This window comes from Cucurbita pepo, chromosome 14 (genome assembly GCF_057944985.1).
Source record: "Cucurbita pepo subsp. pepo isolate OVF chromosome 14, ASM5794498v1, whole genome shotgun sequence".
Classification (NCBI taxonomy): domain Eukaryota; kingdom Viridiplantae; phylum Streptophyta; class Magnoliopsida; order Cucurbitales; family Cucurbitaceae; genus Cucurbita; species Cucurbita pepo.
Genome location: NC_141811.1, coordinates 3,997,525 through 4,022,749, shown reverse-complemented (window position 1 = coordinate 4,022,749; position 25,225 = coordinate 3,997,525). Strand labels below are relative to the sequence as shown.

Here is a 25,225-nt window from a genome sequence, read left to right as displayed (position 1 = left end):
ATATATTTACAAAATTTAAAAGTAATTGTTATAAATTTATAAAGGGAAGGATTTTTAAAATTTTTAATAATAAAACACAATAATGGATAAATTCAGAAGTAAAGGACTAAAAAAAGATTTTAAACATTTAAATTTTATTTTGTGCGAAAGTACAAAATGGTCCTCCATTCTCCATGCAAGGGTAGAATTCGTTTGAGGTTTTTCTGTAGTTATAGAATTAAGTTGGGGTTATTTTCGTAATTAGATAATGAACGTTTAAATCTCAGATGTCTATAAATACCACCCCCTCCCTGAATTCCTTGTACCATTCTTCAATTCGGCCAGCGACACGTTTGCGGAAGAGAACGATAATTCCTCGCAATTCGATCAGCGATCTGGTATGGCTTCTTTATTCTCTCCTCTCTTAGGGTTTGTAGTTCTAGGGTTTTATTAAGCCTTCGTTTGGCAGATTATTGTGCTTTTTTCGTAATGCCTGCAATCTAGGGTTCTACTTGTTGTCGTATATTATGGTTTTCTTCCCGTTCTTTTGTAATGTCGACGTTTTTTTGCGTTTTTCGTTGCGTTTGGTTATTCTTATTGAATTTGGTTGGTGGCGTGGTGTTGCTCTTATTGAAGATGGGAGACATTGTTTGAGTAACTTGTAACTATGCTATCTGTTGCGAAAATGGAAATTTTAGTTATTGTTTGCTTTTGGTTCATAGACGGTGAGTTTCTATGATTCTTTAGGGTGGTGTAACTTGCATCTCTCGTACGATTTTACTTGATTGCGGCAGTTCAGGGATTGGGTATGAATTTTTCGGATCAAGAGGACGGGTGGTGAATATGAGTTTTTCTGTAGGAGGATTGGTAGCTTATTGACTGTGCTTGATATGCTTGAAAGATCTAGGCTTGATATCCTTTAAAGTTTGATTACAACGCTCATTTTGAAGACTGATTGATGGTGATATTGTCTATGGATGTGAACAGTCTCACGCCACAAAGAATGGGGAAACGAAAGTCAAGTGCAAAGCCCCCACCTAGGAAGAGAATGGACAAGCTTGATACTGTTTTTAGCTGTCCCTTCTGCAATCATGGAACCAGTGTTGAATGTCGCATGTAAGTTCGCAATTTGCATTTGGTTCCTCTTGGGTTATTGTAACACGTGAGGGAGCGATTTGTTTGAAGGACTTTTATATTTTGTGGCATATGAAAACGCCGGAATAGTGAATATGTATAGTACCAATAACTTGTGTCCTGGATTAGTCTCTCAGTCTAGGTGCCTTATTTGTTTGGCATTGTAACGAGGGTGTTTGTATGGTTTTAGTGACATGAAGAACCTGATTGGGGAAGCCTCCTGTGGGATTTGCCAAGAAAGCTTTAGCACAACTGTTACAGGTATTCTCTTTGAATCTCTTATTCCAGTTCTGTTTTCATTATCTGTTGTGTGTGTTTTACTTTACGCTTCATATCATGTTGTGGCCTTTTAAAGAATATGTTTAATGGGTATTTTTCTGTTCTACTGGAGCAATTTTTGTTTGATCCGAACCTTAAATAGTGCACGGGACTGTGGGATTATTCTAGGGAACCCCATTTTCTCTATGCTCGAAATAGATGGATGAATGGAAGTTTTGTTATGCAGTTGTCCCACCTTCCATCATCAATAGACTTTTATTCCTGTTGTAGGGAAGTCTATCAGATGAAAATATGTACCAAGTGTAAGGCATCATGTATGATTTAGGTGGATTTAATCGTTTTCGTGTCGAAGTCTCGACTTCCAACTTGTTATACTTATGCACTAATATTTCATTTGGTTTGTTTTGCAGCCTTGACTGAGCCAATAGATATGTAAGTAAAAATGAAACGCAACTGGTATATGTCGATATTGATGTTCTACAGGGCTTTGGTTGACATGATGTTGTTTTGATCAGATATAGCGAATGGATCGATGAATGTGAGCGGGTCAACAACCCTGAAGAAGACGATGGTGCTTAGAGGGAATCATCGACAATGCTGCTTAGAGGGAATCATTGGGGAAGGTTGAAGTTTGCCATTTTTCTACGAGAACGAAGCTTGCTCGTTCGAACGTTCCTTTTACGAATCTTAATTAATAGGGTGACTTACCGGTAGGTATAACAACACTCTTACCCTCGTAGCAGTATAGACAAGCATGTATGTATAATAGTATCATATTTTTCCTAGTTTGTGTGAATTTTCATCTATGTGCAAATGAAGAGTGGGTTTGTGAACCATCCTTTATTATTACTAATAATTCAACCTTCTTGTAGATGAATATTAACGGACGTTTGTTCCTTCCTGTTCGATTATACGATTATATGGCGTTTTATCATTGCTAGTTAATGTTATCGATATTTATAAATAATTTAGAGCTCGTTTGGATGACCTTTTAAATGCTTTAAAATATTTTTATGTTCGTTTGTTGAGTCTTTCAATTATCTTTGATTTACTCTCCTGTAAAGTAGCTAATTCATTTATTCTCCCTGTCCATCCTTGAATCCTTTCTTTACTTTCCTGTAAAGGTGAGTTTACCTCGTTCTTGTTGAGTTTTTGTTTGGATGTCCTTTTAAACGCCTTAAAATATTTTTATGTTCGTTTCCATTGTTACGAGCATAGGCTTATTTTAGTTACAAAAATTATAAAAAAACATGAACAATTTGTCTTTTATACTCGATTTTTCATAAATTGATTGCCCATCATTTATTTATTTTTTAAAATTAAAGTAAAATGTCCAACTTGTAAAATATTTATTCATTTTTCAAAAAATAAATAATAAAAGTAATTATTAAATTAAAATAAGTGGTTGTATATATAATTTTCTTATGATTTTTAAAAAATAAATGAATTAAAATAAGTAGATAACTCATCCAAATCATATATGTTTAAATAGATAATAGTTTAATATTTATAGACATTTGGGATAGATATGAGCATGAATAATATATATTTAAATAGAAAAATAGTGGTATTTTAATTTATTTGGTACCCACCCACTTAATTTTTCAACAATTTCACGCCTTTCCCTTTCTTTTGATTATTTTTATGAAAATAATAAATTTATTTATTTTTAGAAACTTGTTCTTTTATTTCATTTTAGAAAATAAAAATTAAATAAAAAACAATAACCCAAAATCTCTCTAAACAAAAATGTCATTATATATATCTAAAAATATATTATAATTAATACTTTTACACGTGCCCTAGATGCTAAGTTCGTTAGTATAATGAACGAACCAGTTTATATTTTTGAGGTAACGTTCACTATGTGAAAGATGCTATTGGTTACATATCATTACATACCATTGAAAGACGATAGGACGTCAAATATTTTTCATTTTTTTTTATCGAGCAACGTGTAGAGTGAAAATGATTCAAATTTATGTTGGTATAAAAACAAATCTACCTAAATCATGACAAAACAAGATATTGTTTATACGTCATCGTGAGGAGTTAGAATCTCGATCTCATTTCATTGTTTGACCTCAACGACACGTGACGTGAAATAAGAGATGTTCAAATTTATGATAAGAAAGAACTTAATTTACGACAAATCTACGAAAATACGATCAGATTCATACCAAAATCTCTATGGTCGAGTAGTTTAGGAACAATATTGATGGCAAGAATATGGTGAGATTTAGGTTTTTTTCTTTGAGGAACACAAGTAAAGTTTGATATTTGGTACGAAATCACCTGGAAATTTTGTCTTGCCCTCCGAAAAACGATGAATTTTGGGCTTGAATGTTCAATCTTTATCGCATAATATATATATATATATATATATATATATACATATACATTCATTTATATCCGCTCAAAGATTTCCGAAAATAACGAATTTCATTTCTGTAGACGGGATCTTCAATTCTGCTCTCTTTTTCCCGGCACTTTTTTTTTTCTTCTGCTCAGTTTCTCTCTCTGCTTCTGCGATAGCGACGCCGAAATCAGAGAAACCACAGCGGAAGGTTTAGCTTATGGGTCGGCCTCCCAGCAATGGAGGTCCTGCCTTCCGTTTCACGGCTCCCGAGGTTTTTCTCCGCTTCTTCCTCTTCCTGTTCTGTATTTTTCTTATTTTGTCTCTCTTTTTTTTTTTTTTTTTTTTTTTTTTTTTTTTTGCTGTGAATGATGTGTCTGTGATGCATTTTCGTTGCTGGAGTTGAAATTTTTTGTGGATTACTTCAATTTCTATGTCTATTGGCTTGATTGATTGTTTATTCTTTTTGAAATTGTGCTTACTGATTATTGTGCTTGCTTTCTTTTGAACTAATTAACTGTTCCTTTGTTTTGCAACTTCTATTGTTCTTTCTAACATTTTCTCCTGTTTCTTATTCCACTGGTAATTGTGTTCTATCCCTTCGAATTACGATTTCTCGTCCCAAATTCCTAATCTGTAATTCGTTTGCTCTAATTGCACAGAATCGATGCTGTGGTTAGTGTAGGTGTAGGTAGCTACATTTAGGTAAGAACTGCAGCGAGAGGGGACTGTGGGGCTTACTGGATAACGATAATTTGGAATTAGAGTGCCATTTTTAATGAAGTGGCTGGGAGTTAAACTTTTGGAGCATAGTTGTTGATAAAATTTGTTCCAGACCCTAACGAAATAGATCTATCCATCTAAATTTTTGTGGAAATTGTGTTGACTTTCTGCAGTTCAATCTGCAACAAGTTAATTAGTACATTCTTGATAAGGAATTGAAAACTTTTCAATCAAATGAAGTTTTCTTTTCTTGCTTTAAGGCTCCTATTATAGTTGTTTCTAGGCGTTAAAGTCTTACAGGGTACACTTCCTCGAAACTTCCGGTGCTGTAATGTTAAATTCTTATTTTGATCAAGGTTGCGGAGATGGACGCTATATTGCAAGCACACAATAATACCATGCCAGCTCGGGAAGTTCTCGTTGCCCTTGCTGAGAAGTTCAGGTGGGCATTGAGCAATAGGCTTACTGTTGTTTTTGTTAAATTTGAATTGATCTTCTTTTGTTTTTTCTATAAGACAAGATTGAATAGTGAAAAGAATAATTTGTTTATGTTGTTATAGTGAATCGGTAGAACGGAAAGGGAAGATTGCTGTGCAAATGAAACAAGTATAGTGACTTCTGTTCTGTACTCGACCTTGATATGATGATAGGTAGTGGTGTTCTGCTGATTATTATTGTTATTTCTTAGGTTTGGAATTGGTTCCAGAATAGACGATATGCTATAAGAGCGAAGACAACCAAGGCTCCTGGAAAGTTAGCTGTCTCTCCAATTGTCCAAATCGAGTCAACTCCCGTGAGAAATGTGCCTCAAACCACAGTTGTTCCTGCTCCTGCACCAGTAGGTATTAAAAAAATTTGTTATGTTTTTGAAGTTTTTAAATATTTTCGTTTTCTTATCCTGTTCTTTCTTTTTTATTTCGTCTTTATACGAGCTTATCACTAAAAGATCTATTCTAGTAAGGTATATGTGAGGCTTGGGGTTTGTGGCCCCTAGTCTTCATTTTAATTTCTACGTCCTTAATGAAATTACCATGTAAAAACAAATTTCAAATTGAGCTATGGTAGCTCTTTTGGTCCTTCTTTTGGTCCCTTTGCCCTTCTCAAGGCTTTTCGTCTAGCTCTCTTTTCCACCCGCCGAACATTCCCTCATTCCCCCAATACCCCCGCTTTTTCCTTGATTTGGAAGGTTAAGATTTTGAGGGTTATATTCTTTGCGTAGCATGTCTTACACGAGAGAGTTAATACTATAGACCACGTGTAGAGGGACTCTGCCCACTTTTTCCTTGATTTGGAAGGTTAAGATTATGAAGGTTATACTTTTTTGCGTAGCATGTCTTACACGAGAGAGTTAAGACTATAGTCCATGTGTAGAGGGACTCTACCTTCTTTGAATCTCAAGCATTAGAAATCCATGAGGTATTGTTTTTTCTTTTAAATCATGGGTTGACTGTGTTTATGTTCTGTGAAGAACTATAATTTTTAGAATGGCATGGTGTGGGTCGCTATCAAGCACGGATGCTTCAGTTTGGATAGCATGTGAACGAATTGTATGAGTCCGAACACTTATTGAACATTTCGACACACGTTAGATGCTTGAGAGTACATGTCACTGTCGAAAAATTGTTGGACACGTGAACTAAAGTGCTCATTTATCTATAAGAGAACCATAATAAACTTGAGAGGAAACACTAAACTTGTTTTTTTATGCATATAAGTGGATAAGCATCATTGATTCTAGATTTGCTATTTTAAGATGATTCATATTAAAACATGCTAAGTTTGGTTTTGTATGTTTATTTTTTCATTCAATTTCTGTACCAAATTCCAGGATCTGCAAAGAGTGGTTCAGAAAATCCATCGTTGGAGTTCGAAGCTAAATCTGGGAGAGATGGTGCATGGTCAGTATAGCCTGTCTACAAATATGGGGATTTTGGTGTGAATTAGCTTAGCCGGTCTCCATGCTTTATTATGATAAACTTCATCACGATACACGTTTTCATAATACAAGAAATTAATAATTGATTTTTTAACTGCTCGTATTTTCAGGTATGACGTTGCTACCTTTCTATCCCATAGATCTGTGGAAAGCGGTGACCTGGTAATTTTGCGCTCGTTCCCTCATTATGTTGCCTTTCTTTCCTCTTCAGTCTATTTTCTGTGCGTTTTTCATTAAAAACGAACATGTAAGTATTAAGCCAATTAATTCTTGAACGACACCAGTCTTCGTTTATAGGAGAACATTACAATATGTGGTCATGTAATCACACTCCAAAGGATAACGAAGGCCTAATGTCAATGGCTATTCGTTAGTGTGGTCGTGGATTCAAAACCTTTTGAATCACATTCTCAATCCTATGAGTTCTCTTAGTATTTTATGATGTATGGTTCGGCGTGGTCGCAAACTCAAACAAAAGTTCGAATTATGGGAATTGTAACATTGTCTATAAAGAAACCTGATGTTGTGATTTCTTTGCTTTAATCAGACTGCCTGTGTCACCTAATAAACGTTGTTTGTCAGGAAGTACTAGTCAGATTTTCTGGTTTTGGATCGGAGGAGGACGAGTGGGTTAATATCCGAAGGAACATTAGACCTCGTTCTTTTCCTTGTGAATCATCGGAATGCGTGGCAGTTCTTCCGGGTGATCTCATCTTATGCTTTCAGGTAAAAGCGAGGCCTTTCCATCACCTTCTTGCAACCAATTCAGGATAATCTCTTTTACTAGGCCTGTCTATATTGCGCATATAATTTACGACTACCTTGTAAAACGACGCCCTTAAGTGGTGCACACAACGATCTTTTAACGTTCTCACAGCACACCCTATCAGTTATAGAGAAACCTTTTTTATGAGTAATTTTGTGATCTTCAAAATATTCAGGAGGGTAAAGAGCAGGCACTTTACTTTGATGCCCATGTGCTTGATACACAAAGAAGAAGACATGACGTTCGAGGCTGTCGCTGCAGGTTTTTGGTCCGTTATGATCACGATCAGTCTGAGGTCTGTATCTTCTTTAGTTTCTTTTGATCATCAGCATTGTGAGCTGTTTGGGATTATTGATTTGTCTTGCTCTAAATTATTGTTAGGAAATCGTCCAGTTGAGAAAGATTTGTCGTCGGCCCGAGACTGATTACAGGTTGCAACAGCTTCATGCTGTAAATGAAGCAGCATCCACTGAGCCCTCAAAGTCTGGCTTGGATTCTGTACTGCTCAGCGGCCAGAGGATAAATTTTGAGGCAACACAAAAGCCAAATGCCAATATAAACGTCCATGCCCAAACTAATACTCAGGAAGGAAGGAGTACTGAAACTAACAGTGCTCCAACCACACTCAACTCTGGTAATTCTGTAGCTAGCTCTGCATTCTCGAGTGGTATCGTGACGTCGAACTCTGTTTCTGGATTGTCGGCTGACAATGTGTCTGATGGGAAGTTACTTAGCTGACTATGAAAACGAATTTCTCAATCAGTCTAATTTTAACTGAACGTATCAATTTAAAATTTTGCCTGACTCGTTTATTTAGAATGAGTAAATACGTAGCGAAGTCTGTTTTTTGCCACATGTTTCGAAGTTTTAGGTTCGAATCCACTTGTTGTGAATGCTGAATGTTCTTGACGGATAAAAAATGCAGGAGCACGCCTCGAGTCTAACAGGTCAGAGCATCATCTCTCTTGTTTTACTTCTTCTCTGCTTAGCTAGACAGGGCTCTACACTTGCACACTGCTGACTGATGATATAGTTTACTGTTTAGTTTTCTGATAGAGCTTCGTCGGCTACGACATATAAACTAATGATTCTGTAACAATCGAACGAGGATGCTCTTTGAGTTGAATGCCGTGCGAAAACTGGACTTGTTTGTGTGCCTCTTGATAAAGGGCACGTTACGTCAAACTTAAACACGCGCGCGCACACACTCACGAACACATTCATATCAATAGTTATGCTGGTCTCCTAGCTTTAGTGACCCTTCTATGATCTCTGAGAAGGATATCTATTTAGGGATGTCAGCAAGGAATGAGGTAGTGAGGGAGGGCCTAAGGGAATGATTTGATACATCTCGATATTTGAAAGTTCTTCGAGATAATACATCTCGAGATTTGATACATCTCTAAGAAGGATATCTGATGGCTTTAGGATTGAGGACTGATTGAATTTAGTAACAGATAATACATCTCGATATTTGAAAGTTCTTCGAGAGAATTAGATAATGTATCATGTTGTAGGGGAATGTCAGAGTCATCAGGTGTTGAATCCAGATTTTAAATTCTAGTCTGAGTCTTGCATATGAAACGTTATACTTACGATAGACATGATAATTTTGTGTTGGAAGTACTTTTGATCGTGACACTGAATCTTTTGAACAATCTTGACATAAAATAGGTTATTGAGTCGATCGGTCAAGTCTCAAAAAAAAGTACTCCACAAAATATCGTACCCTTGTTCTGATCACCAATGAGTGTTTCTTTAAGTTATTTTTTGTCAGAGTCCGAGTTAAATCGAAATTAGGAAAAGAGCATCGAGAAATTTGTGAAAACAATGATTGAGTAGGCTAAACATCAACAAAAGAGTCGGCAAAAATTAATTTTATTTTTCAATATTCATATCGGTTTTATTATTTAATCTATAAATTTATTAATGAATCATCAATAATTAAAATGATAATTTACGTTTTATTTATTAAGTTATTTAAGAGTTTCAATTATTTATATAATAAAAAACAATCCTTACAAATTCAAACAATGGCAATTTTCATTTTTCTAAAAATTGAGATATTAAAAATGGACAAAATTCTATATTTAATCTAAATAAAAATTTAATAAAAAGAATAATAAATAATAATAATAATAAATAATAATAATAATAATAATAATAATAATAATAATAATAATAAAAAGAAAAAAGGGTTGAGGTTCTTGAGTTGGTTCTGGTGGCAAGCTCTCATAAACCCATTTCTCCATAACTGCGCGGATGGAAATTCAGACACGTCCACCTTCCTCTCTCTCTTCGGCCAAATCTGATTCTCTCTCCATTTCGCGAATGCTCTGATTCAATTTGATCTCAAGCAACAATGCGAGCTCTACTGCGATGTCGCACCTCTAAATTCGAACATGGATCGCCATTTCTTGCTGGGTTTAGAACCATCGTCACCACTTGCAGGGCCGTGGTCTTGCCCCACTTTGGTGGTCCGGAGGTGCTCCAGCTCCGCCCCGACGTTGAGGTCCCCAGTCTCAAGCCTGATGAAGTTCTCGTCCGCGCGCGTGCTGTTTCCATCAACCCGCTTGATACCCGAGTCAGATTTCTTTGCCTTGCTTCTTATTGTCTTCCTGTCTTAGAACTGGCTGTCTTGAAGGCTGTTAGATTGAGTGTTTGTTTCTAAATTTCACTGTTCTTGGTGATTTATTAATAGCGAAGTGGCTGTTCTCACTTTTATTTGACTCGAGATGAACTTTTTATTTCTTGTTTTTTTGGTTAAGTAAAGAGTAAGCTACCAAGTCATCCTTAGAAGGGTTTCATCCATGGAACATCTCAAGATTTGGTCAATTAGATGAAGAAAACTACAAGAATTTGACTGTTTGATTGTTGAATGTGATATTGAGTGGTCATGGCTTCCCATTTGAATCTTGTTTTGGTTTTCTTTATGGTTGAAATTGAAACTTAAATGTATTTTAATTTTTGGGTTTTTATTGTTTCCCAGATGCGATCGGGTTATGGTCGCTCAATCTTTGAACCACTTTTACCGGTCATTTTGGGCCGTGATATCAGTGGTGAAGTTGCGGCTGTTGGTTCTTCGGTTCGTTCAGTAAGTGTTGGAAAAGAAGTTTTTGGTGCTTTGCATCCAACTGCTGTGAGGGGTACTTACGCTGATTACGCAATACTTTCAGCAGATGAATTAAGTGCTAAGCCAGGATCATTTACACATGTGGTAATCAATGAAGTGCTTCGTGATTTTTGCTGAAGATTTCTTAATTCTCTTGATGTTGTGCATATTATTGTTCTAATCAATTGTTCTACTATGATTGTTTGGCCATCCTAATCAAGGTAGTTTCTACTATTCTTGTTTCTTCTTCTGACTTTTATGTGGCAGATTTGTTTGTTAAATCCAGATGTAACTCTCGAGACTTAAATTTATTTGCCTATCAAAGCAGAGGAAAATGTTACGAATCTTGATAGGGTCTTGTAAATCATTAACTTGAAAGTTTGCAAGAGTGAATACAGTTATAAATAGTGTTAGTTTAGGAGAGTTATAGATTAGGCAATATGGAATGATGATTAGTGGGAGAGTGTGAGATCCCACATTGGTTGGGTAGGAGAATGGGACGTTGAGCCTCGAAGGGGTGGATTGTGAGATCCCACATCGGTTGGGGAGGAGAACGAAACATCTTTTATAAGAGTGTGGAAACCTCTCCCTAACATATGCATTTTAAAAACCTTGAGGGGAAAGCTCGAAAGGGAAAGCCAAAGAGGACAATATCTGCTAACGGTGGGCTTGGGTCGTTTCAGAGAGAACTAAGCCTCTTGAATGCTTAGGATTTGTTTTATATTTTCTAAATTTGTTTCGGATACAAATAACACGTTTCCATAATTTTTCCTTTCTAATTGTGCATAAATGATACCCTAGAGGTTTGTTATTCACTTTCTGATATCAAGCTTGGTGAAGCTTGTTTTTGCAATCTTTGTCATCATAGCTTTTCTGCCTTTGTTGATTGTCACCCCATTCGGCTTAGTTGAGAACATTGCTTTGATACACAAGGATGTAACCTATCATCTAAATGTCTATGATTGCTCAAAGAAATTTTTATTCGTTAAATTGTTGTCAAACACAAAGGGTCCTTTAGTTTGTTATAGATTCTTATCCAACTTTTATCATTTCATAATGGCACATGAATGGCTAGAAGCATGAGAACTGTAAGCTAACCCAATAATGGAAGATTCATAAGAGAATTGGAGCTGGTTATTAATAAGGAAAACAAATATCTTCTTTCTGTAGGAATTGGATTCAAAACTATCATATATGCCAAGGTCTAAGATTGAAATAATTTTAAAGATTTTTTTTTTTTGTGACTTTGTCCTTGTCACCAGAACTGTCCTTCCATCTAAAGAAAATATCAACTAAGTAATGAAATAATTATGTATAATTGGAATTAATTACTCGTTAACACTAGGATTATGGTTCTTAGCAAATATTGTAATTGAAAATTTTGACTTCAAAATTTAACAGTCGTCGGGACAGGGTTTTGTTAAAAGGGATACTAGGGCATGTAATTAATCATTAAATATGTTGACCAGGTAAAATAAGTTTGTGTTAGATTATTACTTAGCTAAACCTGGTAGTACTCTCCCACTAAAACTAGATTGTATTTAGTTATTTGGTTTTTTGTTTTACATAGCTTTCCAGCCTCATATTCTTATAACAGAAACGAAAGGACAAGCAGTCCTACCTAATTTAGAGGAGAAAAAAAAAAAATCTTCCCTGATATTTTTACTTCATTTTGTATTTCTTTTTCTCTGTCAGGAAGCCAGTGCCATTCCTTTTGCTGCACTGACTGCATGGCGGGCTCTAAAGAGTACTGCTAGAATCAAAGAGGGGTATGTTAACTTTGTTCTTCTCCAGTAAGGCACACATTTAAATTTTATTGATTTATGATATCCTTTTGACACATTTTCTAACATTAAATCTCCTTTGGTGGCAGGCAACGGGTATTAGTAATTGGCGGTGGAGGAGCTGTAGGTTATGCTGCTGTTCAGATATCAGTTGCTTCAGGCTGTCATGTTGCAACTACTTGTGGAAGTCAAAGTATCGATAAATTACTGGCAGCAGGTGCTGAGCAAGCAGTTGACTATACTACTGAGGTGATGATTCATACACTAGCCGATCTGGACCTCACCATTTTTATTTTACCTGACTCGACATTGTCATTGGATTGCAATGGTTAGTTTGCGTTTAGAAGCTGGGAGATTGAGTGATTTTTTTTACATGAATGTTTATAGGGCATTGAATTCACACTAAAGGGGAAATTTGATGCCGTTTTGGATACAATTGGTGTGCCAGATACAGAAAGAATTGGCATCCATCTTTTGAATAGAGGTGGACACTATATGACACTTCAGGTATAGAGCTATAAGCTAACCCGTATTTCGTGAAGTAATTGAAGTGTTCTTGAAATTCAGGCTTCTAATTGCTGTTTGTCTAGGGCGAGGCTGCATCATTGACTGATAGATACGGGCTAGTTCTCGGGCTTCCTATTGCTACAAGCATACTGTTGCAGAAACAGTTACAGTACAGATGCTCTCATGGAATTGGTAATAATCAAAAGTTTGTATATTTCTCCTAGTATATAATCTGCTTAAAGATAATATTAGAACTGTCCAGTTACATTTTTGAATGGTGATCCCTCCTCCTGCTTGAATTTTCCCAGTAATATTCCATATTATAAACAACTCCTGGTTTCACGTGCATAAGTTTCCGCTTCTTTTCCCTCTTTAAATTATATTCTTGAGCTTAAATTGTTAGAATAGCAAGTTTTTGTAATAAAGTTTTTTAAGCCCTTGTAGAAGTTGAATGGTCCTACTGCAATCCATGTTGGACCTGGATTATGAATACCAGGACAATCTTATGAGGTTGGCATAGATTTACGGACCTTCATTTGTTTTGGAAAATGTAACAACCCAAGTCCACTGCTAGCAAATATTGTCCTCTTTGAGCTTTCACTTTTGGGCTTCTTCACAATATTTTAAAATGGGTCTGGTAGGAAGAGGTTTCCACACCCTTATAAGAAATGCTTCGTTCCCCTCTCCATCCGATGTGAGATCTCACCATCCATCCCCTTTAGAGGCCCAACGTCCTCGTTGGCACACTGCCCAGTGTTTGGCTCTGATACCATTTGTAACAGCTAAAAACCGCTAGTAGATATTGTTCTCTTTGGGTTTTCCCTTCTGGGCTTCTCCTCAAGGTTTTAAAATGCGTCTGGTAGGGAGAGATTTCCACACTCTTATAAGTAATGCATCGTTGTCCTCTCCAACCGACGTGAGATCTCACAGAAAAGGATTACTTTTTAGTTTTTCTTGACCAATGCATTGGTGGTAACAAGTAAGATGATTGCTGTGTTTCCCAGTTCATGTTAAAAGCTTGCTTTGGAATGATATATGTGAGGTTGGAAAATATATATATCCATAAAACATGAATGGAGCTTTTCCTTGGCTCCGATTCTCGAAAAGCAGAAGGTAATTTAATATCCCTCCAATTTATCACCCTTCAAAGAGAGGCCATGTGCATGCAGTGTAAGGGCTGGTAGAGTTGATTAGTAGGAGAGATTGGGAGGTCCCGAAATCTCCCCAAGTCTGGAACCTCTGTTGAATAGCAATTTCTACTTCGATCTGTATCATGTTCTCTAGTTCTTAGTTCCAATCCCTTTGACTAGGAAATATTTTATGGTTACAACATATGCTAGATGCACTTCAATCGCTTATCTGAAAGCTATATTTGTCTGTTTGTGCACATTTTTCAGTGCAAATATAGTTTTCTAAATTCAAATAGTGCCATCCAATGCCTCAAGGTGAATTCAAGCATCGAAATTAAAACAAATATATGGCTCCAATATTATGTTCCTGTTGTTTAATGAACTTTCATTTTGCTTCTGTTGTTCCTTCTGTTGTTTTAGAGTACTGGTGGACGTACATGAGAGCGGATTCTGAAGGTTTAGACGAGATCAGGAGGCTATGTGAAGCTGGAAAGCTAAAGATACCGGTTGAGAAAACATTTCCAATCACACAAGTAAGGGAGGCTCATGAGGCAAAGGATAAGAACATCATTCCAGGTAAAGTGGTGCTAGAACTTGATTGATGAAAACTCCTTCCAAACACTTCATGTATACTTGTTTTGTTGGCTCAACTGCATTAAATCCTGTAAATAATTTCCTCAGCTTTTAGCATCGAAATTGCTTTGGAACTTTACAGGATGTGAAAATTTTAACCACGCTAGAGATTTAGTTTGCAGCCTGTAAAAGTTTTGAGAACGTATTTGACATATACCTTTTTTTTTTTCTAGATTTCTCAATCATGAATAAGAAATTTCATTGTTACCTCTCCTATTGTTGCAATTCCTACATAATAATGGTTCTTCCTAGTAGAGTGTTATGTTGTTTATGATGGTAGAGTTCCAATGGAATGCTAAGAAATAGCTGCATTGGGATAATAACAAAGGGCAAGTGTATAGCTATGCCATGTTGAAGTTTGTTGAGTCTCTGTATTCAGAGAGGTCCGTTGAAGAGATTTTGTAACGATTGGAGAAGGAAATGAGTGCCAGCAAGGACATTGGGTCTCGAAGAGGGGTGAATTGTGAGATCCCACATCGGTTGGGGAGGAGAGCGAAACACCCTCTATAAGAGTGTAGAAACCTCTCATTAGTAGATGCGTTTTAAAAACCTTGAGGAAACGCCCGAAAAAGACAATATCTGCTAGTAGTGAGTTTTTGGGGCATTACAAATGTTTAGCTGTTATATATGTTTGGAAGGGCGCTACTCCGAATCCCCATTTGAAATTGAGAATAAGAGAAATAAAGAGAGATTTGTCTTTGTTAACTTAAATGGGGCTGGAGATGAAGAATATTATGTCTCTGACCTCGATGCGGTACGAAGACGAGGCTTGAAAGTGATTCGTTAAGTCGGGTAGTGGCCACCATGAGATCGATAATGAATAGGTTCAGGAGCGTAGTCAATAGGTTCATACTTTTGTTGCATTGTTGACTTTGAAGCATTTATACAACTACGGTCTGTTTGTCGAATAGTTGTCTAAGCCGGTCTCTCACCAACTCCTCGGTTTTCATCTCCACCATGTGAACATCTCTAGACCTATTTGACAAAAGTACGAAAACATAAAAGGTTAGGAATTAAATGTATATGGTTTATTGTTAGTGTATGAACGTCTTAAATTTTTTTCCAATGGTATGAATAAGAAAATAATGTAGAAAAATATTGATATGGATAAGGTTGTTTGCACAATGAGAGGAGGCCTCACATGGGAATGTGCTGTAATTAACCTGTCTCCTTGCCTTCTATGGCTGTAGGCCTTCAATGCTTCCTTTTATTTATTCTCCATTCTAGAGATTATATTATGAAATTTTTGCATCTAACAACAAAATATATATTATATATACGTCAATAATAATCTTCATCATTCTCGAACTCGAACACTGAAATTCGATGTGTCGTTGAAAATCAGATGCATTCTAATACCTACTTAAATCATTGGGTGTAGAAAATCGTGAAGAAAACGTTTCATTATAATATGTTTCCGCTTGCTTAAACGAAAGAAGAAGATTGTTTAGAGATTTGTCGAGATCTGACTCGAAAAATAAAAAAAATATTTTTAACCAACAAAAAATAAAAATAAAAAATGGGTTATAGACATAATATTTTTCTCGGTATTTTGTAAATTTTTAAAAATTAATTGATTATCGAACTGTAACGGCCCAGATCCACCGTTGATATTGTTCTCTCGTCTACTAGGAGAAGGTTTTCAAACCATTCATTTGTTCTCCTGCCTAACCAAGGTGGGGATGTCACACGAACTTTTTTAAAGCTGAAATTTTGTGCCTGAGTAGATGGATAGACACAAATTTATTAGAAACAAAATAAAAATAAAAAATAAAAAATAGTTCAAGAATTTATTTATAAATTAATTTAATATTTTTAAAAAAATTTAGAGATCTATTTAATTTAATTTAATTTTTAAGAATGCAGCCAAAATTTGAAACTAATTTTTATTTATTTATTTATTTTTAGTATAATAATATGAGAAACAAAAATATTCCATCCAACACAAAATACTGTTACAACGCACATATATAATATGTATTGTGGGTGGAGATCAAAAGACAGCGCATGTTACTCAAATCTCACATGGCTTTCTTCTCTGTTCATCCTAATCATATAATGGCGTTTTCAGAAGAAAGCTTGATGGCCACTCCATTTCCCAGGTACCCATTTCCTCAATCTCTCCCTTTCTTCCCTTTTTTTATCATTTCCCCTTTTGGTCAATCTTTGCAGTGCCCACCATCCATGGACCCAATCAATGCCTCTCTTCAATCTTCTCCTTCAAGCGATGTCCCGCTCATTGATGAAGCTTTGGATCGTTTAGAGCTCTGTTGGTTCTTTGATAATCTCCTTACTTGGAGGAACCCCCGGATGTCTACCTCCCGTTCTGATCCTTGTCTTTCTAATGTTGCCCATCAGGTGTTTGATGAAAGTCCTGCTGCTAATCTCTGCTCATCTGATTTGGATGGGGATGTTTCGCTGGCTAATGGTGGTGGGGTGCGTCGGAATCTGCTTCGAACACCGTCGTTACCGTCACGTATGGATCTAGGAGGGGAGGGAATTCGAGAGAAAGGAAGTGGTTCTAGGCCATTGTTGGAGCATGATGTGCTTGTTGAAACTCCTGCTGATAATGTTTGCTCGTCTGCTTTGGATATGGATGTTTCGATTGGAAATGGTGGTGGTAAACATAGGAGTCTCCTTCGAACACCATCGTTACAGTCCGAGGAAGGAATTCGAGATAAAGGAAGTGGTTCTAGGCCATTATCAGAGCATGATGTTCTTGTAGAAACTCCTGCTGATAATGTTTGCTCGTCTTCTTTGGATATGAATGTTTCGATTGGAAATGGTGGTTGTAAACATAGGAGTCTCCTTCGGACACCGTCGTTACCGTCCCGTGTGGACCGAGAGGAAGGAATTCAAGAGAAAGGAAGTGGTTCTAGGCCATTAGCAGAGCATGATGTTCTTGTAGAAAGTCCTGCTGATAATGCCTGCTTATCTGCTATGGATATCAATGTTTCGCCGGGATATGGTGGTGGTAAATGTCGGAGTCTACTCCGGATGCCTTCGTTACTGTCCCGTGTGGAACGAGAACAAGGTATTCGAGAGAAAGGGAATGATTCCAAGCCATTAATAGAACATGGGTTGCTTCAAAAACCAGCCAAACCACCATATGTAGAGAGGAAAGAAGAAGGAACTCGCAGCAAAGAAAGTGGTAGCACTCGAAAGAGCAAATCCGCAAGGAAACCACGGAATGGCAATCTGCTAAGAACGCCATCTTTGCCACCATTTATAGGCAGAGAAAAGGAATTTGGAGAGAAGGAAGCTGCTGCTAGAATCAGAAACTCCATTCAACCGAACCTTTCTGAATTCTTTCCCACAAGACAAGAGGTATTGCAAACATGTTGTTCTGTTTCAACTCTCATATCGTTCTTCATGTGTTCTTGAATTATATTAGAACTTGCCCATGGTTAAGATTTCAAGTCATGAATATATTGAAAAGATCAAATTATCTTGAAGGACAGTATAACATAGTATCATAGCAAGAAGTCTTGAATTCAAACATTTGTTCGTTTCTTGATGTGATTGTGAAAAGATTACATTGATTTGACATAGCATAAAGGGTGGAATGAGTAGAATAAGCTTCATCTGTTCTTGTGGATACTTATGTGAAGATTCTACAAAATGTTGAAGGTTTAGAATGAGTAGAATAAGCTTCATCTGTTCGTTTCTTCTTTTAGTAATACTTGGTGTTCTTAATCCCAGATTCTTGAAAAGAACTTCAGTCTCCCGACGTGTCGAATCCCGACAAACAGCGACAGAATGTGGCACCAATTTCTCATCCAAATGAGGAAAAGAAGAAGCCAAAGTGAGCTTGAATCAGAAGAATTGCAAGGGTTCAAGGACTTGGGATTCACATTTGACAAAAAGGATATAAACCCAACAGTGGTTGACATAATTCCAGGGTTGAGAGAGAAAAAAGAGGAGGAATTAGACAGTGAAAGAACAAGAAGACCTTATCTTTCTGAAGCTTGGATGCTCCAAACTCATCTCCTCCCTCCCATACCAAAATGGGACAGTAGAAAATCTGCTGAAGACATGAAACAACAAATCAAGTTCTGGGCTAGAGCTGTTGCTTCCAATGTGCACTAAAAATGATGAGTGAGGGCTTTTAAACAGCCCCCATTGTCTCTAAATATGCTGAAATTGCTGTGCAGCATCCCAAAACTCAATACTCAATGGAATTGGATCGGAGGGAAGCCCAAATGAACCATTTTGTAACGGTCCAAGCTCACCGTTAGTACCGTTGCATGTTTGAATGAGCTTTGAGAACTCGCTTTTCGCCACCAAACAAAGAGAAAAAGGTCCAAATTCTCAATGCAATGTTTGTAAAATTACAAACGTGTTGGTCAATTTGAAGCTACAAAAAAGTTTGCTTCAAAATTGAGAAGGTGTTTTTGCATTGGAGATTGGGCCTTCTGATCCTCTGCTATTCCTCAAAAAGGATAAAAAAGTGAAAATTTTGTACATGAGATGACTAGCCCATGAGAGGAGTTTATTTATTTTCTAAAATTTTATTTATTTTTTCACAAATTAATCAATCATATATATATATATATATATATTATTTAAATTGTTTTGTTTAGCCTTTAAATTTCAACCATTGTTGTAGATGGATTTCAAATATTTTCGTTCTTGGGTTAATATTAGTGTCTTATTCACTGAGCTATGCTTGAATTGACGTCGCTACTTTTCCTTTTGTTTCAAAAATACTCTTGTTTTTTTGAAAAAAATTACAAAATATATAGTTAGAAACTTTTTAAATAATAAAAATAATTATATATATATATATATATATATATATATATATATATAAACTTTTAGAAAGGTAGGATAGAGAGAAGAGTTGGAAAATCAAATGCATGGTACGGACATCTCCAAACATGCAGAGTAGCAAAGCAATCCAGCTAGGCTATCTCCATCTTCCTCTTTCGCTCCCTCCGCCGCCGTGCTCGCCGGCCAAACAGCTGGTACCATTTACTACATTTCTTTGAACTCTTCCGCTTACACCATTTTGAGTCTAGAAATGAACTGGGGTTTTGTTGTATTCATTTTTTTTTTTATGCCTGCTATGTGTTTGAAGAAATGCCTCACAGAAGCTGCCTGCGATTGCGAAGTCGTTCATTAAATGGTTTAATTCTGTATTGAAATTGTTGTGATTTGCATGATCTTTGTGGATTCTCGTTCTAGTGGGAAAGTAGATTAGTTTAATGAATTCTATAGGACGAAGCCATCTCAGTTGCAAATAAGCTGAAAATATTGGGTGGGGGACAATTATTTGTGGCAGTACTTTTCATGATTGTCGCCAATCCGAGCATAGCTAAGTGGAAAAGGTCACCAATTAACATCTCAAAGCTTGATGTTTTGATACTCACTCTGTTATTGTTGAACTGAAAACAAAATCTCCATGCCTCATTGCAAGTCACTGGAAACCCGAATTGACTTGAAATCTAAAAGCCATTGGCCTATGGTGATTCGAGTAGATCAGGTTTTTAAGTATATACTCTAACCTATGAATTGTGTTGGCAGCCATTTGTAAAGGTCATCTGCTTGAATTTGATCATGTGATTTTTTACAATGCTCTTCTTCATTTCTGGTATCTCTCTGTCAGCTGTGATCATTGTAAGGTGAAAATACTCAGAAAAAGTAGTATATAATAAGGCAGTATCTGCAGAATATATTTCTGCTCTGTTAACACAAAGCCTTAGATGAACATTGTGCAAAATGTTTTCCACTGAATTCTCTGCCGGTTTTTATGTCCATTGAACCAAATTTCTCTGTTATTGGGATATCAAAAGCTCCAAATAAATCTACTGGCACAATTGGTTGTCCACTTTTTAGTAGAGAGTTATGCAACGGGCTAAGCCCACCACTAGCAGATATTGTCTTTTTTGGGTTTTTTTTCCTTTCGGGCTCCCCCTCAAGGTTTTTAAAATGTGTCAGCCTGGAAGAGGTTTTCATACCCTTATAAAGAATGTTTCGTTCTCCTCCCTAACTGATGTGGGATCTCACAATCCACCTCCCTTCGGGGCCCAACGTCCTCGCTGATACTCGTTCCCTCTCCAATAGATGTGGGATGTCACAACCCACCCTCCTTTGGGGCCGGTGTTCTCGCTGGCATACTACCCAATGTCTGCCTTTGATACCATTTGTAACAGTCCTAGCCCACCGCTAGAAGATATTGTCCACTTTTGCCCGCTACGTATCGTCGTTAGCCTCAAGGTTTTTAAAACGCGTTTACAAGGGAGAGGTTTTCACACCCTTATAAAGAATGTTTTGTTTTCATTCTCAACCGACATGGGATCTCACAATCCACCCCCCCTTCGATTGGAAAGGGGAACGATTGCCAGCGAGGACGCTGGGCCCTTCAACGAGGACGCTCGGCTCTGAAAGTCGGCTGGGAGGAGAACGAAACATTAAGGGTGTGAAAATCACTCTCTAGCAAACGCGTTTTAAAAACCTTGAGGGGAAGCCCGATAGAGAAAACCCAAAGAGACAACATCTGCTAGCGGTGGACTTGGACTATTACAAGTTAAATCACGAACTAGAGAATTCGTGCCATAGGTGATGCTAAGCTCAATGGTTTTGCAGGAAGGCAGGTGGCTTGCTTTATGGAAATGATGGGTGGACTCATAAGATGATTCATGAAGAAGTAAGTAACTTGAGGAACTTCCATTGCCAATGGTGTGCTTGAAGAGTGAAGACAACCTAATTAAAGCTGAGGTATGGAAGTGAATGTTAAAAAGAAAAATAGAAATCATTGAAAGTTGCTGCTGCTCTTATGGTGTTGAGTATCATATTTTTATACATCTATTATTGTCCTCTCTTTCAAAAGAGATAACCTTCATCAAAGTTTGTACACTTTGCTTCCTTTTGAGTACAAATCTTCACTTTTGGAAACCCATTCAAATTAATTATTTTTAGTTTTGAACTTTAGGAAGCCGATTTGACGAACAAATGTTACGAGTCCAAATCACTTCAACTTTGGTTTGGACTCGTAATGGTGCGGTTCAAGCTAAAAGGCCAAACACCTCTTATTGTAGTGGATTGAGGAGTAGGTTCAAGTCTTTTACTTCTTCGATATAAAGTTTCATTAGATATAAAATTTTTGCATATATGAAACCCCTATTAGATATACATTCAAAGTTCATAGACATATTAGACCAATTTTAAATTAAAAAAATCAGAACTAAACTTTGGTCCGAGAAGATGATCAGCCACACTGGGACTGAGACACGGCCCAGACTTCTACGAGAGGCAACAGTGGGGAATTTTCCGCAATGGGCGAAAGTCTGACGGAGCAATGCCGCGTGGAGGTAGAAGGCCTGTGTGTCGTGAACTTCTTTTCTCGGAGAAGAAGCAATGACGGTATCTGGGGAATAAGCATCAGCTAACTTTGTGCCAGAAGCCGCAGTAATACAGAGGATGCAAGCGTTATCCAGACTGATTGGGCGTAAAACATTTGTATGTGGCTTTTTAAGTCCGCCGTCAAATCACAAAGCTTAACCCTAGACAGGGTCATTTAACCCAAAAGCAACAAATACCGAAAGGGCTAAAAAGGAAATTAAATTATAAACCTCAAAAAAAAAAAAAAAAAGTACAATTCATTGCTTTTAAAAAATGTACAACTTAAGATAAAGATACCAACAATGACAAAAGCAAAGCAACACGGAAAAAGGGTTAGTTTGAAAATTTTTGGAATCTTTTCCAATGTAAATGCTATTTTATAGGCATAATTTATTTCTAATTTTATATAAAAAAATAAAAAAAATATTTAAAATTAAAGGTCACCTACATACATTATTATAATTAATGAAGATATATATATATATATATAGTTAACTTACTATTTTTAAATTTAAATTATTTTTAAAAATTATTCAAAATCAACTAAAGTAGCCAAAATTAGCCAAAATTACAAATTTCTTACCATAATTTGTACACATTCCTATTCTTTTTCTATCTTTTTTTTTTTTTTTTTTTACTGAGGGGTGAAATGGTCAAAATCCAACTTCAGCCGCGCCGACGCCGAAGGTAGCTGGGCGATGTGGCTCAAGCTTGCGGTCCTTCCAAAAGCAAGCGTCAGGCGCCAGGTTAGAAGATGACCTCATCGGCTCCGACTTGCACCTCGTAAGAACAAACGGCTCGTAACCCTTGGCCCTCACTAGCTTCTTCTGTTCTATCATTGTTGCCGCAGCCGCCGCCGCTGGAAACGAACACGACCACCTCGCCGGTTGGATCACCGCCGTCTGCGTGTTGTCCGCCGGCTTCTTCTCCCGCTTCTTCGGTGGCGGTGGCGGCGGCGGGTTTCGACCGGCTGGCTTCTTCTCCCTCGTTGGAACGCACCTTATGAAGTCCGTGCTGCAGACCCATGTCTCCTTCGACACCTCCATTGATAGCTTTGGCTCGTACATCATTAACAGCAAGCAATCCGGAAGAACAGGTGATTCTGTTTGTGTTTTTCTCTCCGGCTCCGGCGGCGGAGTTTCTCGCTCCTTTGACTGGTCCTCCGCCTCTGGACCCATCATTTCGTCGTCGTTTTGAGTGTCGGATCTGATTCCTTCATCCGTCGCTTTCTCTTTAATCGCCGTCGTCGTCTCAGTTACTTCTTCCCAATTCTCATCAAATTCAGTTCCGGTTTCGTCTAAAACTGGTTCTGTCTCTACTGATAATGACGCCGAAGTAGGGTTTTCGCCATTTTCGTCTTCTTCAAATGCTTCTCTCTGCTCTGTTCTGTTGTCTTGTTCGCGCTTAGATTCGTCTTCTTCGGCTGATTCCAGGTTCTCTGCATCTTGAGCAAATTCAGATTCACAGTGGCTCTGAATCGGAATTGGAATTGTTCTTGAGATCGCCATTGTTTCTTGCTGATTTTCTTGATCGATTCTGTCTTCTGCTGTTTCTTCTTGACTCTGATGATTTATCATAGAAATGTTTGATTTCTGCTCATCGTTTTCGTTTTCTGTGGCCATTTCTGTGGATTCTTCTCCTTTTTCAGTATCGGAAACAGATTCTTCATTGATTTCTTCCTCGTTTTCAAGCTTCAGATTTAGCTTCACTGTTCTTTCTTCTTCGTCGTCTTCCTTACTTACAGGCACAGATTCATCTCTTTTCGCTTCATTTTGTGCAGTTTTCTTCTCTTCATGATCTTCGTCTAGTTCTTCCTTGTCATGTTCTTCCAGTTTTGGCGTAGGAGATTCACAGAATCGTTTCGCGAGCTCCGCCACCTTCACCGGATCAGATCTGCACCTCATTAGCAGCAAAGCGTTCTTCGGCGGAATGCAAAGGCTGATCCTCGATTCCTCTTTCTCAACGACTTCATTTTCGTCTTTGAAATTCATTCCGTCGAAAATATGCCGTCTCTGGCTTCCATTTTCCTTCTCCGTTTGAGGTTCTTCGTCTCCAACTACTAGTTCGATCTTCCTCCCCTTCCCGTCTCTGTCTTGTACCGCCACGAACCACCGCGCAAACACTTTCCCGCAGGAACTCTCGGTCTCCTCCTCCGACCTCCCCGCCGGCTTCGATTCCTTGTTACTCTCCCTATCGCTGGAACACGACGAATGGCACGGCAAGAAACAGTTGAGTTCAGCACCAAAAGCCCTAAGCGCCTCGCAAATTGTGAACGGCAAATGCACCCACCGCTGGCTCCGGTGCGAATGCCGCTCCTGCTGGAAACCGTTTCCGCCATTACTCATACTGTCCTGACGAAGAAGAGTAGGACGCGACGATTGATTCGCAACGAATTGCTGATCATTACCATTCATCTGCGACGATTGAACAACACTCTCCGATTTCCGAAAACTCGCCTCCGAATTAGTCCTCCGCTTCAGCGATCTAGCCCTCATCTTCCTTCCCTGCTTCTTAGTCTTAACCCTAACCTGTCCAATGCAAGTGACCTTCGGCGACGACGGCTCCGGATTATCGAACGCGCATCCTCGCTTCTTCCCACCGGTAGGAAACGCAGGCGAGGCCTGACCGACCTTGAGGCTGCCGCTGGATTTGAGACGGCGGCTGAGTGAAGTAGAGAGGGTGATTTGGCCTTCACGGGCGCGGCCAGGGCTAAGAAGGCACTTGGAAGAGATCTTCATGGCAGAAGAAGAAGAAGAAGAAGATGAGAAGCGAGAAGTGAAGCAGATGAAGAGCTCGCTAGAGCCTGCGGCGGCGGAACTGGTACTGTTGCTGCTAGTAGTACGAAAATGGCGGTCAGAATCCATGAAAACAGAGAATCTCACCGGTGAACAGCGGCCATGGGGAATCTGTAAGAATGATTTGTTGCTTGATTTGGTTTAGAAACAGGAAGATTGAAGGCATTGGATGAAGAAGAAGAAGAAAGGTTTTTCAGATTGCAGAAGAGAGAGAAAGTAGAGAGAGAAAGAGTGGGCTTTAATGGGATCAACTCTGTTCTGTCTCTAAATAGTGGAAATGCGACTCTAATTTTGCTGGCATATACTCTCCTTAGCTGAAAATTACCCCAATATTTTGAGGGGTAATTTGGTAAATTTTCCATTACAAAGTAATTTATTACCCTGGTAAAATAATATAGGCCTCAAATATCATTTTAACTATTATATTTTTAAATATTTAATTCCTCAAATTTGATAATGGTATTTATTTGGTTGTCTTTTTTTTTTTTTTTTTTGTAATTTTGAAATTTCGCAAGTTAATTTTCGACCTAATTTATATTCAAAAAAGACAAAATGTACCCATGTTTTAAAAATTTATGGAAAAAAAAGTGGATAATTAAAAAATTAATCCACTAAGAAATATATTTAAATATTTAAAAAGTATATATATATATATATAATAGTTATCTAACCCTAAATATAATTTAATTTCTAAATTTTAAGAAGCTTTTGCTATATTTAACCTAATAAAACTACGATTAAATTACA

At 37.5% G+C, this 25,225-nt stretch overlaps 5 protein-coding genes and 1 long non-coding RNA gene across 9 annotated transcripts; 5 read left to right on the top strand and 1 right to left on the bottom strand.

The window, feature by feature from the left end:
- Positions 1-282: 282 nt before the first annotated feature.
- LOC111809782 (transcription elongation factor 1 homolog) lies at positions 283-2,326 on the top strand. Its single transcript, XM_023696205.2, has 5 exons — positions 283-377; positions 967-1,095; positions 1,304-1,374; positions 1,803-1,824; positions 1,908-2,326. Exons 2-5 carry the CDS (start codon positions 983-985, stop codon positions 1,969-1,971), a joined length of 270 nt encoding a protein of 89 aa, XP_023551973.1. The 5' UTR covers positions 283-377; positions 967-982; the 3' UTR covers positions 1,972-2,326.
- Positions 2,327-3,728: 1,402 nt separating this feature from the next.
- Positions 3,729-8,146, top strand: LOC111810949 (protein SAWADEE HOMEODOMAIN HOMOLOG 2). Its single transcript, XM_023697810.2, has 9 exons — positions 3,729-4,022; positions 4,828-4,913; positions 5,032-5,077; positions 5,160-5,313; positions 6,300-6,369; positions 6,518-6,569; positions 6,990-7,133; positions 7,349-7,468; positions 7,555-8,146. Exons 1-9 carry the CDS (start codon positions 3,969-3,971, stop codon positions 7,909-7,911), a joined length of 1,083 nt encoding a protein of 360 aa, XP_023553578.2. The 5' UTR covers positions 3,729-3,968; the 3' UTR covers positions 7,912-8,146.
- A 1,236-nt stretch (positions 8,147-9,382) lies between these two features.
- On the top strand, positions 9,383-14,548 carry LOC111810684 (GroES-like zinc-binding alcohol dehydrogenase family protein). Its single transcript, XM_023697430.2, has 7 exons — positions 9,383-9,757; positions 10,163-10,390; positions 11,981-12,054; positions 12,159-12,318; positions 12,457-12,576; positions 12,660-12,768; positions 14,127-14,548. The coding sequence occupies exons 1-7, from the start codon at positions 9,536-9,538 to the stop codon at positions 14,306-14,308; spliced, it is 1,095 nt and encodes a 364-aa protein (XP_023553198.2). The 5' UTR covers positions 9,383-9,535; the 3' UTR covers positions 14,309-14,548.
- A 1,739-nt stretch (positions 14,549-16,287) lies between these two features.
- LOC111809699 (uncharacterized) lies at positions 16,288-18,921 on the top strand. 4 transcript variants are annotated; one of them, XM_023696084.2, is made up of 3 exons: positions 16,288-16,441; positions 16,698-17,666; positions 18,042-18,921. In XM_023696084.2, exons 2-3 carry the CDS (start codon positions 16,818-16,820, stop codon positions 18,426-18,428), a joined length of 1,236 nt encoding a protein of 411 aa, XP_023551852.2. In that variant the 5' UTR covers positions 16,288-16,441; positions 16,698-16,817; the 3' UTR covers positions 18,429-18,921. The 4 variants fall into 4 exon arrangements, with proteins under 4 accessions (XP_023551852.2, XP_023551850.2, XP_023551849.2 ...); XM_023696082.2 differs by having other exon boundaries at positions 16,512-17,666; XM_023696083.2 differs by having other exon boundaries at positions 16,293-16,608.
- Positions 18,922-19,142: 221 nt separating this feature from the next.
- Positions 19,143-21,206, top strand: LOC111810672 (uncharacterized). Its single transcript, XR_002817430.2, has 2 exons — positions 19,143-19,306; positions 20,928-21,206. It is a non-coding gene; the product is annotated as an uncharacterized LOC111810672 (long non-coding RNA).
- A 963-nt stretch (positions 21,207-22,169) lies between these two features.
- Positions 22,170-24,789, bottom strand: LOC111810679 (uncharacterized). The gene has a single exon (XM_023697424.2). The coding sequence runs from the start codon at positions 24,545-24,547 to the stop codon at positions 22,337-22,339; it is 2,211 nt and encodes a 736-aa protein (XP_023553192.2). The 5' UTR covers positions 24,548-24,789; the 3' UTR covers positions 22,170-22,336.
- Between the last annotated feature and the right edge of the window lie 436 nt (positions 24,790-25,225).